This window comes from Saccostrea cucullata, unplaced genomic scaffold (assembly GCF_032062105.1).
Source record: "Saccostrea cucullata isolate Sc308-1 unplaced genomic scaffold, CSIRO_AGI_Scuc_v1 ctg1133, whole genome shotgun sequence".
Classification (NCBI taxonomy): Eukaryota; Metazoa; Mollusca; class Bivalvia; order Ostreida; family Ostreidae; genus Saccostrea; species Saccostrea cuccullata.
Genome location: NW_026930058.1, coordinates 74,057 through 93,077, shown reverse-complemented (window position 1 = coordinate 93,077; position 19,021 = coordinate 74,057). Strand labels below are relative to the sequence as shown.

The window sequence follows — 19,021 nt, the reverse complement described above, 5'->3', positions numbered from 1 at the left end:
AAGCGGCCTTACAATTATTAGTCTAATCATTAACTCAGATAGAGTAAGAGAAAAAGCTTGATACTGTACATATATCCCTTGAAGAACCCAATCATACACGTTACATTTTGGTGGCAGCCGGTCAATGAATTTTTGATTGTTGTCTAATTTACTTTGTTACCATTTGTGATAATATTGACACCAGGTACACTGAAGAATTGATACCGGGTGCTTTAGTATAAGTATACTGATTTTTTGTTGCTTAACTGGGTACAGTGTTAAGCAGTGTTGTGAACAGAGTACTGATACCGGGTGCTGTTGACACCGGGTGCAAGAAACTCTGTTCAGTGTTTCCAAGTAATGTAATCCAGAGAAGTGATACCAGGAGTTTGGTACCAAGTGCAATGGTACCAGGTGCAGTATCACCGGGTTTTCTCTTTACCAGGTATATTATTTTTGAGTGTAGAGTAGTAAGATTTATTGAAACTGAGCACTGTATGTCAAGTGTTACAGCCTTAGGTCTCGTGAAAATTGAATGAGCATGGATAATTTAGAAGCAGAGCTTTACGCTGATCTGAGTGCAATTGATGCCAAGAGAGAAAAATTGAGAGAAACAGATATGACAGTTTTGCTCGTGGTTTGTCTAATTGATACAAAGGAAAGTTTAAATGTGAGCGGTGTGCTCATACCTTTGCCAGGAAGACAGTGCTTAGAAGACACTTGAACAGAACACATAATTGGAAAGAGCCAAAAGAAACTGTAGGGTCGGGACTAGTGGGGAAGTCTCCAAATAGGTCCCCTAGGAGTACAGGTCAGGTTAAGGTGGTGGATCCAGGGGAGCTTATTTTCGAGGAAACAGATTTAGAGGTTAGAAGGACACGTAGAAAGAAGATGGCTCCCTGTCTACCAGGATTGAAAAGGTGACCTATGGAAACAAGTATCAAAAGAATGGTTAAACAGTATTGAGACTAGAAGACATTCAGTTTGAATGAACAATCTTAATGATAAAAGATTGTATGTAATTACTGATTTTACTTGTTGTATGTATTTAAAAAAAGACTGATAGGTTCTTTATAAAACAATGTTTCTTGTGTTTCAGGATATAAAAAGAAAATAATAATAATAGAAATATTAAATATAAAATAATAATAATAGAAATAAAAAAAAATCTTATTTTAATCAAAGTACATGGGGGACGCATGATATCAGAGGCGTGGGTAATGTAATGGTTAAGAAGCGTTTAAATAAACGCACAGCAGATCCTAAATAATGAATAATGGAATGACCTGACTACCCTTCGTATAGAACAGTCCAAGGGTATATAAAGTGATGCTTAAGGGAAGTCAGGTATTCAGAAGTTAGCTGAGGAAGCCGATAACTGAATCAGAAGCGAAGAGAAGAGAATTGTAGAATAAGGAACAGGAGCATCAGTGGCAAGTAGTCCTAGGATATTGATGATAGGTTCTGTTTTTTTTTTTTGTTTTTTAAATCTAATTGGAAAATTAAATATCATTTTGAATTCTATGAGTCAACGAGTTCAGTTGAATTGTTATCATTTTTTGTAACATATAAATAAGTAATTGTTAAGACATACATATGTATTTTTAAAGTATGTAATCGCAATTTAAAGTGATACTAATGAGTATACACTGTACGTCATATCTGATAAAAAATACAAATATACAAGATCAAGTGTAGGTTTACAGGATATTTGCTATATTTATACGTTCAAATAAATTTTTTCGCCGAATTTGATCTTATACATAAATATCCCCTCCTTTCTATGTTCATATTGACTTTAAACGGTGTGTGATATTAAATTCAGAGTCGGAAATAAAAATTGATACTAATTGTTACTAAAGTGTGTACTTTAAGATAACGGAAAGGTAACTGAAAGACGACGCAAAGGTCACTGAAAATCGACTGAAAAATTAAACCCTACAAAAATTTATGATTCTACAGTATGTTGAATTGATTATATGGTTTCGTTCGATTCGTATCTTTCGATCACAGTAGTCTAGTGGTATAGCGTTCGCTTCGTGAATGGGAGGCCCAGGTTCGATTCTCCGCGTCGCGCCGCGTCAAACCTAAGACGTAAACAAATGTAGTGACTGTTTCTTCGCCAAGGGATCGGCACTAAAAGAGAAAGTCACGGGTCTGTCCGATAATGACCTTAAAAATGTAGGCCCCGTGTCACAGACGCGTTGGCATGAAAAGAGCCCTAGCTGTTCAATGGCCCTGAATTCTGTGTATAGGTCCATATTTGAAGCCATTCAGTTACGTCTCCATGTGAGTGAAAAAACAGGTTAAACAAAATACAATCAATCATTGATTCGTATCTTCTCTTTGTGTGTTTTTTCTTCGGTTCATATATTCACAAGAAACTATAAAACAAAATACTAAAATTACTAACCTCAAACAATAATACCCTAGATCCACAACAAGTACAATGGCAAAATTCATTTTTTTAGCATTTTGTAAATGAGATTTGTGAGAATTACAATGTACATAGAATTCAATCATGTGATAAGTATAAATTTCGTAAACAAAATATGTATCTTTTACAACTGAGATGGAATAAAGACAGTCCAGGCTATTGCAATGGAAAAAACTATATATGTTTTGTAATATTAACAAAAAGAAGAAATTAGTTTCTGTTATAGAGTTTATTAAATGAATAAAAAGTCCCTCAGATGAAACAAGTAAATCGTTCTTTTATTTATGTGTCATGCAAATTTGGACTGCATTAAATTACAGTTCGTATGATTCAGAAAATATCAAATCATGCAAGAAACTTTGCTAAAAAAGTGAAGGTAAGACAACATTTCTGTACTTTATGTATTTTTTTTTAACTTAGAAGAAGACATATTTGTGAAACACTGATGCTCCCGTAAGGCAACATAGCAAAGATTAAACTTTTCTGAAATGCAAATTTAATTAATTAGTACCAATAATAGGGTGTTCTCACTGGAAAACAATTGTGAAATTTGAAAGTAGGCAAATGCAAATGATTTTTTCAATAAGTACAAAAATCGCCAAGGTCAAGGTCAAAAGGTCAATTTAATTGTTAATCAATGAAAAGTCATTGCCAAATAGAAAACTTATTTAGATTATGGAAGCCCTAATCCAAGGTCAAAGGGTCAAAGTTCTTGTTATCAAATGAAAGGTCTTGTCACAAGAAACAAATATGTAAAGTATGAAAGCACTAGTCCTAATCCTTAAAAAAATGTTGTCAATTTTTTGCTGCTTTAAAGTAGGTCATACTCACAAGATTAGAATGTCAAAGTTCTTGGTTTTCATTAAAGAGTCTTCTCACAAGGATTACATATTTGAAGTATGATGCCCTATTCCTTACCGTTCAAAAGTTATGGCCATGGTTAATTTTTTTGGAACGTACGGAAATCTACAAGGTCAAGGTCAAAAGGTCAAGGTATCCAATGAAAGGTCTTTCATCAAAGAATACATATGTGAAATATAAATGCCCTAGTATCTACTGTTCAAAAGATATTGCCAAGATAAAAGTTTAAATTTTCATGTTAAAGTGGGAAAAACTCCAATATCAAGGTCAAAAGGTCAAATTTAGTGGTACTCAAAGAAAGGTCTTGTTTAATTGGTTCAGAGCAACTAGTTCAGGCTATTGTCTGTAATAAGACAAAAATAAAAACAAGAAAAAAAATGCAGAATTAAATGCACAAAAATTAAAAACAACCAAAGGCTATTTATATTATTAAAGATACATTTTTTTCTATATAAGAAATAAAAATATTAACCAATACAAAAAATAAAAAAATAGAGTTTCTGTAAGGCGAATTTTTTATACATATATGAACTAAATTGTATAAAGTTCCGTTTGAAAGAAAATAAGATTCTGTAATTATCATTAATAAAATACACGTTCCCGTTGCTTTTTTTTTCAAAATAGCTTAAAGAAATATAGAGAAAAAATAATCTAAGTGACTGCCAAATTGGAAGACTTTTTGGAAGACAATTTATCCCAGCTCACACACAAACCACCCAGTGAATGTCTTCCACAACCTATTATCCCTTTGTTAAGTTTTATGGTAACTTTATTATGGTAAAAAAAATGTACCATTGTATAAAATATCGATAACGTTATTGAACAATAAACTATTGTGTACTCTATCTTATTTATCGCTTATTTTATAGCTTGACGACAAATGGTGTATGGATGTTTAGTATATAAGGTAACAGTAATGTACAGGAAATCTTGGAAAATGTTGAAAAATGCTGCTCTATGACTTCATGATATGTGCATATAAATCACCCAAAATTGATACCAATTTACAATATTTTGCTATGGCATTTAGAAGACCATATACCTCATCCTGTATATTATGTGCGACATTTTGCCCGATTATGTCTTCAAATTTCGTTTCTTTGCAAAAACATTGTAAGTTTTTGGATATTATTTTCATCCCATTTCTTATTTAATATTTCATTATTTTGAAATCTCCAAAATAAAGATCTGTTAACTATTGTTTTGATGAAAATATGCAATGGATATTTACAGTCTGTTTCATCTGAAAAGATACAAAGAACCAATTTTTCCCTTAATACTTTTTTTCAAATATATAAAATGTAAATGAAACAATGTTTGTGTGTGTGTTTTTAAATGCATTTAGTCAGGGATGCTGACTCCTTCATTGAACCAGATCTCATCTCTGCTGTTTTAGTTGTCCTTATTTAATCTGATCTTAATTGAGCTCAATTATTGTATTATTAATTTTAGCTGAATTTTAATATATAAATCAGTGTTTAAAAAGAATGAATGATTCAGAGAGCCAAGAAAGGTAAGATTGATAATTCAGTACAATTGTTTTTATCATATCTTTATTTCCTTCTCTTATGAGTAACATTATGGAACATATCAATATTTTTACTTATCATATCCTGCAAAACGTACCATTTTTCTTCCATTAAATAAAACAGCGCATTATTTCAATACAAGATCGCTCAATTTAGAAATGTGTTTATATTTAAAATACTGCAAAAAGAGAATTTAAAGATGTGTGAAACACTATGTGCCTGGTGGCAACAAAGTTCTAAAAAGCAATTTTAAGCAAATGAGTCTTAATCAAGGTCACATAATCATTGTCTTGTTGTTAGTTGAAAGTGCTTGATTAATGGAATATTCATACTAAATATGATGTCTCTATCTCTCATGGTTAGAAAGTTATGGCGAAAGTTTGAAAAGGCTACATGTATTTTTAGTATAAAGGTCACAATCAGGGTCACAAGGTCAATGACCTTGGTGTTGGTTGAAAGTGCTAAATTAATGGAATATGCGTATTAAAAATGAAATCTATATCTCTCACAATTAGAGAGCTATGGATATAGAAAAAAGCTATTTTTAGTATAAAGGTCACATATCATTGAATTTGATGTTGGTTGAAAGTGCTCAATTAATGGAATATTCATTCCAAATATGAAGTCTTTATCTCTCACGGTTCAAAAGTTATTGCGAAGGTTAAAGTTGACAACAGACAGACAAACGGACAAACAGACACAGAGACAAACAGACAAACACACATGCACAGACAGGACAAAAACAATATGCGCCCCGAATACATTTGGGCGCATAATAAAAATAATTTCATGTCTTGAAAGTCTAATTCACTTCTTACAGAGCTACCTCCATTTTAACACTTTGATATTAGATACCTTCATGTATATGTATTACACAACAGAATTTTTGAAAAAAAAAAACGTTTCTTTTAGACATTTTCCTACCAGCAAGTCATTTTCATAGGTCGGTGCCCAACGACATTCATTAACGTTTTCACCTGTAAACCTTAACTTAATGTAATTCGTCTATATTTGTTTTTTCATTGAAATATAACTAATATTTTCCAACTCTTTATTTCAGTTTTCAGTTCTTTGGAGTAAAAATTTAAAGAACCATCCACTTTTCTAAACTTGTGACATGATATTAAATCTTTTTCAAAGAATCAAAATTGTTTGTATTATCTGTCCTTAAAGAAAGGAAAGCAAAATACAAATTAAAATTGATTGATTGATTGATTGTATGTTGTTAAAAGTCCCTCTCGAGAATTTTTCACTCATATGGAGACGCCACCACTTGCCGTGGAGGGCTACAAATTTTGTCCTATGCTCGGCACTTAGAGCCTTTGAGCATTTATGGATCTTTTTCGTGCTACCGGTCACGGTAGCCTAGTGGTAGAGCGTTCGCTTCGTGATCGGAAGGCAATGTTCGATTCTCGATCGCGGCGCCGTGTCATACCTAAGACGTAAACATAGGTAGTGAGTGTTCCTTCGCCAAGCGCTCGGCACTAGAAGTGAAAGTCACGGGTCTTTCGGATATGACCTTAAAAACGTAGTTCTTGTTTTACGGTAGGCGTTGGCACGATAAAGAACCATCACTGCTCAATGGCCCTGAGTGCCGAGCATAGGTCTAAATTTGAAGGCCTTCGCCGGCATCGGTGACGTCTCCATATGAGTGAAAAATTCTAAAGAGGGACGTTAAACAATATAAAATCAATCAATCTTTTTCGTGCCTTTGCGACTCTAGAGCAGACGCTCTAACCACTGCGCCACGCGGGCGACAATCAAAGTTGATTATGAATACATAGATGTCGTAATTTCATCTACAAGAATTTCTTACCAGGAAACTGCGCAAAGCTTCAACATCATGGTCTTCTGCAAGTGCGTGTAAGGGGCAGTTTCTACCACGGTACTCAAGTAAATCATTTTCTGTCAAAAAAGTTTCGATTAGCTCTTTACCAAACCTTGTAGGTGTACAGCTATATCCAACTTGATAATGAAGTTCGCTGTTAATGGTTTTCGTTAGTAATGACAGCATCTCCATTACTTTTTCTTGAACGTCACTTAAGGCCCTCTGTACTGATTCTTCTTTCGTCTGATCATCATTATACAATAACAACTGTAAATAACTCTTACTTACTCCTAAAACTAGAACGTGGTTTTGAAAATAAAACATAGCAGTGTCTATATATATACATTTTCTTCCGTCGCTCAATGGTTCCCAGCCTTGCATCAGACAAAGTACAATCAGCCTGTAGAAGAGAAAGACAGGTAAAACAGGGAATCTGATGTAGAGAGTTGTTGACTTGTTGGGATGTGAATGGATCTTTGATTTAACACGTTGTGGAACTTCCATTCTATTCATACTTGGAATAAAACACATGTCAGAATTTTTTTGTATCGCGATCAGACCCAATCGTTCCATGTATTTCATCATAGCATACTTGTTTTCAACTGCTGCTTGATTTTTTGTTACTGTCCAGATTGATTTTAAGAATTCGCCTGAAATTTCTCCTGTAGTTATAAAAGTATTTAGCGCATCTTTGGTGGGGGCTGCATCTATGACTTTGTTGAAACTGGCTTTTTGATTTGAGTCTGTCATCACATACTTAAATGAGTTAACAAACCACTGAATATCGAGGATTACAATATCAGAAACACAATGAAGCTGCGTGACATTTTGTTTTGGATCTTTAAATGAAAAAAACAGAATCAATCCAATATCATGATAAAAGCGTAATAAGTCTTTGAATTCCTGTCTGCTTAAAAGAAGCAATTCATCAAATGATTTCTTCAATTTGTCCAGTGCCTGAAGCTTTGTCTCCTTTTTTTCTGAAATGAATTTTTCAAAAATAGCCCAATCCAGGGGTATTTCTTCTCCCCAATGTTTTTGTGACTTTAAGACTTCTACAATGGTTTTTTCTAATTCATCCAGACTTTCAATACATGCTCCATTATGCCTTTCAAGACTTGATGTAAAATATCTATCGCTGGACAAGTGTCTATTAATTGGCGAAGGCCCAGGAAACGTATCGAAAAGTTCTTGGTAATACTCAGTTTTTTCCTTGAAAATTTTATTTTATATATGAATTATTATGTTGTTTGTAAACTTCAAATGCTTTTAAACATGACAAAAAATGGTCATGAATGATTTAAAGACGTGACTAAGAAACGGCTATGCACATACCTGTTCCGATTTCCCCTCTGCATGAGTAGCTACAAGAATAACGGGGGCCTCACTTCCAGAGTAACAGTCCACAGATTTCAACCAAAACAGAAGATAATCTGTAAAAAAATGTTTTACAAAAAAAAACATGTGTATTATATATAATGTAGTTAAAAGTGTGCTCTTATTATCATTATTTAATGTTCTTTCGGTATTGTTTCAAGTTCAAAGCCAAGTCAACTAAGCTAGGTTTTTGATTAATTAAAAGAAGATAACAGCAGTTTTGAAAGCGAAAATGTCATTTATTCAAGTAAACGACCCAAAACAAAAAACGTATAGTTTTGGGGCTATAAAAAATTAGAGAAAAACTTCTAAATAACATAAACCCTTATCATATTATGAAAACTGACTCCCTAAAATTTTATTAACCAATAAGCAAGCTCTGATTTCTCTGCCATCAAATAAAGGATTAGATACTATCAAACAAAGACTTTTATTCATTTTTTTGTAACCAAAACATCATTTTGATTATTATGAAAAGATAACCTAACATTTGGCCTTTATACTAAAGATAACAAAATACTTCTATTTAATTATCTATATTTATTTGGCGATAAAGGCCAGGACTGCATTTAAGAAAAAGGGAGCCAGGCATCTCTTGTTGACTTTATTTACCATCCCCAAAAATAAACAAGCATGAATGGTGAGCCCTGGGAACAGATGCTCGCCTGCTTAGACAATAATCGCAAAATCCAATCAATTGTGCACCAAGTCATATATTAAGAATATAGGATAGGCACTACTGATGAGCCAAACATCCGCTTGGGAAATATGTTTCTCCAGGTAGGATGTGATTTTAGCCGTGACGATTTCGCCAAGTCCTTGCTGTTGGATAAAGGCTTTATATTATCTGAAAAAGGAACAGAACAAAACACTAGAAAGCAGCAGATAATTTCCGTTAACATTTTACTTTTATTAAGAAGTGTAATTGGGGGTTGAAATTTTGCAGAAATATGATTTTTTGCGCTCGAAGTCACAGACGTTGGTGCTTAGGTTCGACAAATAACCCCAAAACTCCGAGAACACCAATGACACCGATGACACTAATACAAGGCCAGGACCGGAATGATATCTCCAAAAGCCGAAGTACTAAAAAGCTTAATGGCTTTTTTGATAAACTGATTTAACCTTGAGTGCTTAAATCACGTGCACATTATCAAAAGATGTCCTCACCTCGGGCCTTTATACTAAAGATAACAAAACACTTCTATTTGATTATTTATATATATGTATCAGCCAAATATAGGCCACGGATGCATTAAACAAATAAGGGAGCCAGGTGTCCGTTAGTGAAATTGTTTCCCCCCTCACCTCATGATCCGTTTTGGAGTGTTTAAGGACAATGAGGACTTTATTGTTCTGTTTATAAGTTACATCCTCGGCTTGAAAAGTGTGACTAGAGTCATGTGCTGAATCTTGAACAAGCTCCCCCATTCTAAAATAACCAATAAATGCTGTTGTAAATATGGCTGAGAACAGCACAAATTCATAAAGAGATTTGCATATTGAGTACAGCAACTAAATTATGCTGGACAAAATTGAGATTGAGACTGGTTAACGTTCGTCGATGTGGACATTTTTTTTTTGCCCAAGCCTACCCGGGATTTTCTGGGTAAGAATAATTGCGTGGAATCAGGAAGGTTGTGAAGTTAGTAAAAAATAAGATATCCCAGAAATGTACTACTTAATCATGTTTCGGTAGAACTGCTTATACGATACATGTAGGTAGGAGGCAAGATTTTGTCTAATGTAGGGATGGTTAGGTGAGTAGATCATATATTCATGCTTTAATTTACATATGAGTTTATTACATATGCCCTTGTCATTGAATTAACAACACTTAAAAAAGGGGGGGACTGAGGTGAGGAAATCCGGGTGCTATGGCACTGTACATATACAAGTGCCATAGCTCCTTATCGACAACAGCAAATTAGAGAAATGGGTTAGTCTCCTTTTTGAGCCTGAACTGGATACCATAGTTGCGCCACCCGAGTGTTTTTACTCTAATTGTACCTAATATAATAATATGAATATATTTGAACAACTGAACTCTGCTCTCGGGATGGGCTGAGGCATAAATATGGATGCGTTTATATTGAGAAAAATATCCGTCTATACTTGAATGTCGTTAATTATCTTTGCTTTAATTTGTGTTAACCTCTATTTGGTAAAATATCTGGTCTCATCATTTGAATCGACCCTATGTGAATTTTCGACTAACACGTTCAAAAAGATGTTCTCGCCATTAACAATTTTAAGATTTAATTTATTTGACACTTTATGTCCTAAATCATTTTTGTAACTCGGTGTAAATGCAGGGCAATATAATTTATAAAAATTGCGTTCTGTACCTTGACTCTGTTCCCTTGTGGCCATGGGGGTTTCCAGTTAACAATTTTAAGTTTTAATTTATTTGACACTCTATGGCCTAAATCATTTTTGTAGCTTGGTGTTAATGCAGGATAATACATGTATCATTCATGAAAATCGGGTTCTGTACCTTGACTCTGTTCCCTTGTGGCCACAGGGGTTTCCAGTGGCTCTATGGGCATTATGGGGTTGGTCTCACTCTGCTTACTTGGGTTATTTGCTACAGCTTCTCAAACCTGTTGCCGCTGCTCATTAGAAAAACTAAAAAATGGCTGGATCCTGCTTCCCTTGGTTTCAGGTTGACCTTGACTGGCCTGAGACGGAGGAGCGCCATCGTTGCGCTTGAAGCGCCTTTTTTGTAAAGGCGTCGAATCACGCTTTCTTTTTGGCATTGCCGTTGACGTTACGATACTCGTTATGACATACAACAAAAAGCAAAATATTAAACTCTGACAAAAAAAACCAGTCGGATTATGCAAACAGTCAGTGAATTTATGCCAATGTATCTAAGGCAATGTGTGGCTAGGCGAACGGGAGCAAAAAAAAAAATAAATGTTGGCCTAGGCCCTGATTAAAATCAGATAATAATACGACTAATGCAATGGCCATGTTAAAAAATATTTAAGAGAAAGCGAACTTGATCTACAATCCTTCGCAAGACAATAAAAAAATTTCGCCTAAGGCACGTTGGAAAAGAATTTAATGCTAAAAATACGTCATACCTCGTAGAAATTTTGTAGAATCTTTTTTCCACTCGACGTCACAGGTTTTGGTACTTAAGTTCGACAAATAACCCCAAAACCCCGAGAACAAGATACAAGGACAGGACCGGAATGATACCTCCAAAAGCCGAAGTACTAAAAAGCTTAATGACACTTTGATAAACGGATTTATCATTGAGTGGTTAAATCACATTAAATTACAAAGTTTTATTTTAGTTATGTTTGTTTTTTATGACAGTTTCAGAGGAATAGATTATGACGATGATCATGTACTGTATAACTTTATCAATATAATGCAGCAATTGAAAATATTTGCTTAACATTACACAACTGCGTCCATCAAAATATTTTCTTTCAAAATATTTTGTGTTTCATTTTATGTAAATCTTTTAAAGGATTTTCTTAATAAACAGAAATATTTTCATTATTTGATAACTATGAATCTAAGATAACTATTACTCCGTTTTATTTTTGAGTAAAAACTTACAACAGTGTTAACGAATTACTTATAGCAGTGAATTCCATTGAGCGATATTGGCAGAAGCAGAGTCCGCTAATTCAAGTACATCGCTATATGTCCTGTATATTAACAATTACGAGTATAACTAGCGCATTCAACCAGCGCTAAATCAAAGCTACGCTAACTTGTTAAAAATTGAATTTCCGCCAAATATAGTAGACGTCAAATGTATTACATTTACAGTAATATGTATGAAAATTAAAACCATTTTGAAAGGTCCATCTATGACAGTATACTGTCTTCTAATGTCAAAGAACCAAAGAAAACGTACCTGTCTGCTTTTTCAAGCGTAATTTGAAGTATCAGTCTGTATATTTAGTGTATGGGTCACTTAAGTATCCTACAACAACTATCCAACAATTGAATTTGATTCATGTTTTAAACCAGAGGCCATAAAATTCACAATTTTGAAAGAAACGCCATTGCTTTTCGTATTTATACACTCAGCATGCTTGCTTTGGTTACTTACTAAAAAGAGACCAATCAGAGTAACAAAGTGAAAATGCATATACACTTTTTTACACCCCACAGGAAGCACTGACCCTGGGGCTACATATAAATTTTATTTCATTATGCTGTTGATTACGATCAAAGTGCAGACTTCAAAGCATAAATTTATTTTCCGACCATGCAAAATTTTGGAAGAAGCAGCTTTCATCGTTATAAACATATACTAAGACCATTTGCATCATACTCATGAACAAAGGGAAGAATTTCAAAGAATTCATGCATTTTCAATATATTATCAATAGAGCCCTTCTCTAACACCAGAATCCAAAACCCAGGGGCCATGAAATACACAATTTTGGCAGAGACAGCCTTATTCAAAAAACTTATACATACAATGTAATTGGTTAGTTTCTTTAATACTCAGGGACAGAATATTTTCAAAGAATTAATTCATTTTTGCTATATTATCTTTATAGCTTTATCTTGGAACCCTTGACCGTGGGGCCATGAAATTCACAATTTTGGAAGAGACAGCTTCATTCTACATAGCTATGCAGTTGATCAGTTTTTTTTCAATGTCCACTAACACAGAAGAAAAAATATCCAAGAATGTATAAATTCTCCCTTGATAATCTAAATAGCTCCAACCTTCCACTGGAAACCCTGATCATGGGACCTTTAGATTAACAAGTTTTACAAGAGAAAACCTTATTCAACATAACTATACACTTGGTTAGTTTATCTAATGCCCAGAAGTAGACAAGAATGATTTTAAAGAATTTATGCATTTTCACTATGTAATCTATATGCATGTATAGCCCCGCCCTACATTAGAGCCCCTGACCGTTGGGCCATGAATTTTGATAAATACCGCGATATGGCAAATTCAGGGGTATTGGGGAAAAATAAATTTGTAATATTTCTTTAGACCATACAAATGGATGATATTTTTAAAAATTATATGTATTCAACCAAAAATAAAAAAAGATGAAAATAACAAAAAGGAAAGAAAAGTCGCTATGACAGAAATAATAATAAAAAATAATGGACGACCTGGCACTTTTCTAACCAATTTCTGATATTTTATGCAATTGTTCATGTTATTGCCACTTCAGGAATTTTAAATTGAATGAAATTACGGTATGGTGATAAGAGTGAGGAATTTGCTATGGTCTATTTATGTAATTTAGATATGGTAATTACTTTTGAATCTTCCTGAAACACAAAGTTCACTTTCAGGTTTACCGGTTGACCAATAGGGGAAGTTATAAAATGAAGATTCGTCTTACCACTATGGTTCCATTTTGAGAACATTGTATCCTTCTGATCGCACAGCTCTTCATCTATGACGTCTTCCAAATTTTTAGACATGTCAATTACCAAGATGTAAAACGCTCGTTTGCTGAGGTAGATTTGATGACAGGCGTAATACATACATTGTCCTCCAAAATCAAGGATGCTTAGAAGTTTTTCTCTTCTATCTTTTCTGCATCATCAATTGGAACATTTTCTTTGATATGGATTTCAGATTCGCGTTTACGTACAGCAACTTAAAATTGAAATATGAAAAACAGCTTAATCTAATATCAGTTGCAATATAGAGTGTTTTCAGGTTGAGAAGCTTTAGAAAAATTAAATGCAGAGACATTCATTTATCTCATACCAATGCTTTATCCATAGGTATATGCTTTATCAATAGCACTTCCGGTTTTGATACAATCCCTCCCTTCAAGATTTTATTCTATTGAAACTCTTCTTTGAAAAAAAATCTTGTCTTTATTAAATGTCATTTGTCAAAAAGTATCTTATTTTATCCAGGTACCAGGTAAAGAGTAATGATATCCCCTCCTTTTTCTTTAAATTGTTTTCGGAGGAAGTAAAGCCTAGCAGTTACAAGTTTTTGTTATGAGATTCCTTTTACGTCTTAGCGATGCTTTCTTATTTTCAACTTATATGCTAATTTGGTCATGTAGGCCAATGTGTTTCTTACCATGGATCAACAATGATTTTTCAAGTAGGCCTAGCCTTGCCTAGCACGTTTTGTACTGCCACCGTGCAAAGAGTTTATTCTCGCGATCCCTTAGTCCTAACAACTTTCAGTCAGAAGTTCGCTTGATGAAGAGCTCTAACAATTGTCACATAATGTATTCAAATATGCAGGTATCAAAATTTTGAAAGCAATCTACTTTCTTTCGAGGCTTGTCAACATTAACAGTGCTACCTCTAACAAAAAAGTACTACGGTTACCTATAGTTAACTATAGTTTACTATAGTTTACTTTAGTAAATCAAAGAATTTTAACTATGATTTTCAGATAAATATATTGTATTTTTTAAACTTCCTACAAATACTTTTCTAAAATTAAAATGAAGTATTCCTTGTATTTTTACATATTTTATCAAAAAAAGTACATGATTATTATGTAATTTAAGATATATTAAGGCTTCAATTTTTCAAATAAGATCAAGAGTAATTTCATAGTCAATCAAAGTTTAAAAGTTTTCACTATATAGTTAATTTTTGTTAGGGACATCACAAAGTAATACGTCATCAATTTGAATTAGAAATTGTTCATGTAATTTCACAGGATAAGTCTCGAAGTTTTGTTAAAACGAAAGCCGTATGAGATAGATAGAACATCTATGCTGTAAAATTTGATATTGGCTAAATCCAACTCGTAGAAGCCAATATCAAATCAAATAATTTACAGCTCAACGCACCTTTTAGACCCACGCGGTTTTGAGTACAAATTGAGGTCACATTATTTTTGCAATAAAACCAATAAAACCTAGCATATTCGAACTTCTATTCAAATATGTATGGAAAGGGAGTTCGAAATTGGAGAAATTAGAGATTGATATATCTGTGTGTTATACTGTGTTATACTGTGATAAAGTTATAAAACAGCATATTTTTCTTGTTTACCTTTTATCGCAGTACCTGATTTTTAACAATTTTTTATTCTATATAGAATTATATGAAAACAATTACCGGTGTGATACCTTGAGGTGATTATGTAAAATCATTTTAATCCTTATTAAAGATATTTTTCATTTTTAAAGGGCATATTTCAACAAAATATGTGATTTTATTATCTTTTGGATTGAAAACACACAATTTTAAAATTAGAATTAGAATTTACATTATTTTTCACATATTTCTGTGTAAAATTAACAATAGGTTATTTTTTACACTCAATACTTTAAAATATGGCTAAAAAGGTAGCATTATGCATCTTAAAAGTGGAAAGAAGTAAGAGAATATTGTTTTTTTTCATTTTATATGACTTAACATTATTTGCACCAACTGACCGCAGTCAATTATAGTATCTACAGACTTTGCAGTAAAGGGTGTTAAAGCTGATTTCTCAAGAATAGACTTATTCTAGGTTCGTGAATGAATTTTCAGCACAAGCGACAACTGCGATAAAATGTAAACAAGTAAAATGTAAACAAATAAAATATGTTCTCTCAGAATGATAATCTCTGCAGACACATGATTTATTTTAATTTATTCACACCTCTAGTGTCACATATATTACTGCATTGGAAGAATAGAGATTAAAGAAATGAATCAGATCTTTCTAATTAACTTAATACATAAGCTACATAAGTAAAATTCATGAAGAATTTTTCACAGTAAGGAAGGTTATGACCCAAAAATCCTGAAATACTGTCAAGGTCTGCATGATAATACTTATTCTGAGTTCTAACCATGCATCATACATGCAGTGCAGAATGTCACGTAGCACCATGGCATGCCTCTTGTGGTTCTCAGGACTTGATTCATGCTTTCGGAGCTGATATTTATGTTTTTTTTTAGTTTGTCGGAGACTGCTTTTTGTTGTTTTTTTTTTCATTTATATGTAGGTGTTGACTGTCACTTTTGAATTAAGTCTCAGTCAGTGATGCTTACAGTACCGACCGGACACAACCTAACAGAAAGCGAACCCGGAGCGGTCCCGGGTTCGCTCTCTGGGTCCGCTCCGGGTTCGCTCGGGGTCCGCTAGGGCTGACCCCGAGCGAACCCGGAGCGGACCCAAAGCGAACCCGTATCGGACCCCGAGCGAACCCGAAGCGGACCCAGGGAGCGAGCCCCAAATTCAGTAGCGGTTCCAGAGAGCGAACGCGGGTTCGGTATTACTTTACAGAGCTGTCAATCAGGATAAGCGATTAACCAATCAGCGCATCAACCAATCAAAATAGCGTATTGATCTGTCGATTGGGATATAAGATCGAACGTATTGATCTAATTCGATATAAAACCAAACACTGTACATACAGGAAAAACTTGTGAATGTGCTGTGTAAATCTATCAGGATAATTAAGATATTATTTAATAATTATCATTTTAATTCTCCCAGTTGTATTTTACATGTTTTAATTTTCCATGTAAAATTATAGTTACATGAACAATTACATGCGTCTTTTATTTTCTTTAGTTTTTTTTTACCAGTATTTAAAGTCCGTTCGGTAAATAAAATGGGTAAATTCATCAGTCAATGCATAAAAATGAAATTCAATTGATATTACAATTTTTACTGACAAAAAAGGAGAAAAGAAACGTAGTTGGTCTTTGACAATTATTGTAAAATTTCATCATCTCAAGATACTAACAGTTAAGGAATATTAACGTGCCCTATATTTAAATATAAATCGATACAGGAGAGATACGAGAGAGAGAGAATAACTGTACAATGTAAACTCGCACCATTAGACTTGATTATAATTATAAATCCCGATGATTTTTATTTAAATTTATATGAGTCGTCCTCCCAATACTGTACTCAAATTGTTTTCTATAAGCCTGCTGCGGCTATTTTTTTTTCAATAAATATACATGTACAGGAAGATGTATATAAAGAACAAAAAACACCAACAGTTTTTGGGACGCTCTGACCCTTCCTCGGGACAAAGAAAAAAGTTTAAAAGTCATAAGTACAAAGGAAAAAAAAGAAACCAAAATCAACTAGCAAAACTAATAAACTACTAAACACTATAGTAACATGTCGAATTTGAATTTATTTAAACAATATCAAAGAGAGAAATTTGGTCTGCTACGTCTGGTTTATCGGGGTATACGCAGGTGAAGTGCGATTTACACCATTGAACGAATTAATTACGCTAATTAATCACGAACTTTAGTAAATCGTACATTGTATCATTCTCTCAAAATTGCGTACATTGTAACTATACTTGACAAAGAATAATCAGTCTGGAGAAATATAAAATAGACACATGAGTTACGATCTATTATAAATTTTGAAATGTTTGAGGACTAACTATAGGAAAAAAAAAATTAATAAAGGCGTAAGCGATACAAAGGTATGTGGGTTGTTCGAGAGTTAATAACGCAAACTAACTGTAGAGTTTAGGGTGAAATGACTTCAATCTGTGCATCCAGAAGGAAGATTTTCATATAAACGCATTTTTTTCATGCCCAGAAAGATCAAGAAGATTATGAAGATCAATAATTCTGATGTAATTTTTGAATAATTTAATATAACAAATAAATTGAGAATCATAAATAAAATAATCAATTTCGATTTTTAAAGACAACGTGTGTGTGTAAAATAGGGGGCATATATTACTATTTTCTTATCGGGTCGGGAGAACAATCATTATTTGCCTTTTTCTTTATTCTGATAAAAATCCTACTCGCTCCAAAATTCTGACCGTGAAAAAGATGTACAAATGTAATATACAGTGTATTTTTTTTTTTTTAGAAAATGTCCGGTAAATATTTATACGAACTTTTAATATGTAACTTCTATTAATGAAATCTAAATACATGTTATTTAAAGATGCGATATCATAATTCACGTGTTAAGCAAACATTTAAACTACGATTTAGCAAAACGTAAGGAATAACGAATTAATGTATTTTTAAACTATATAAAGCATGAATTTTAAAGGTATTTAGTTTAGATTTCTTTCGTCAGTTTCAATTGTACACCATTCGATACACTGAAAATCAATTCAACACTCTTTCCTTCCTCTTCTTTTTTGTTTTCTCGTTATAACTTAAGAAAAATAAATGCCTTATAACCCGCTGTTAAATTAGTTTGAATTTCTCGGGATCGAAAAATCAATGAAATCAATTATTTATGTACATATAAATCTTCGTCGAATGTCCAGTTGAATTTTAGAAAATTCATCAATGTTCTCCATTATATCACTGTTTACATGTACAGTGTACATGTCAGCATCGTCGCAAAAACAACAATGATCGATCCACAATACCACTACTGTATTGGAATAAACAAGGGGCGGGGCTAACTGGCGGTGAGATTAAAGCGGGGTCCGCTTCACGCATCAGTGCGTAAAGCGGTCCCAGGAAGCGAACGCCGGGTTCGCTCTAGCGAACCCGGAGCGATCCCAAAGCGCACCCGGAGCGGTCCCAAAATTTCTGAAAGCAAACCCGAAGCGGACCCCGAGTGAACCCAGGAAGCGAACCCGGGGTCCGTTCCGGGTTCGCTCTGGTGTTAGGTTGTGTCCGGTCGGTACTGTATATGAGCATGATCTATTAAGTATATCATTGTACTGAAATATTGATAAATTCTTAATTTAACTGATGAAGAAATTTGGCATATTTACATAATTAAAATATCAGAATAACTATAATAAAGCTAATAAGGTGAACCTTTCTTCTCAGATCACTTCCTATAAATTTTATCAGCAGTTTTTGTACACCCACCCACCTCAAAGAATCATGGAGGATGCCCTGAATCTGGTCTCTGTGATGCATTATGTCACATAAAAAATTGTTCAAACTCATAAAAATGTTTAATATTTATATTTCAAAATTTAAATGTTTATTTTTTATGTAAATTTGTTGAAACAAAAAGAGATAATCTTGCATAAATCATGGAAATTCATGAAACACCTTTGGAATTCCTGAATAAATCAATGAAAAGAGAATAATTATGCATGTAAAATTGAAATTTCATGG

General features: G+C 33.4%; 1 protein-coding gene across 1 annotated transcript; it reads right to left on the bottom strand.

The window, feature by feature from the left end:
- Positions 1-3,608: 3,608 nt before the first annotated feature.
- On the bottom strand, positions 3,609-13,536 carry LOC134282798 (probable serine/threonine-protein kinase roco8). The gene is made up of 4 exons (XM_062765192.1): positions 13,360-13,536; positions 7,970-8,067; positions 6,623-7,846; positions 3,609-3,620 (listed from the first exon to the last, which is right to left on the bottom strand). Exons 1-4 carry the CDS (start codon positions 13,502-13,504, stop codon positions 3,609-3,611), a joined length of 1,479 nt encoding a protein of 492 aa, XP_062621176.1. The 5' UTR covers positions 13,505-13,536.
- Between the last annotated feature and the right edge of the window lie 5,485 nt (positions 13,537-19,021).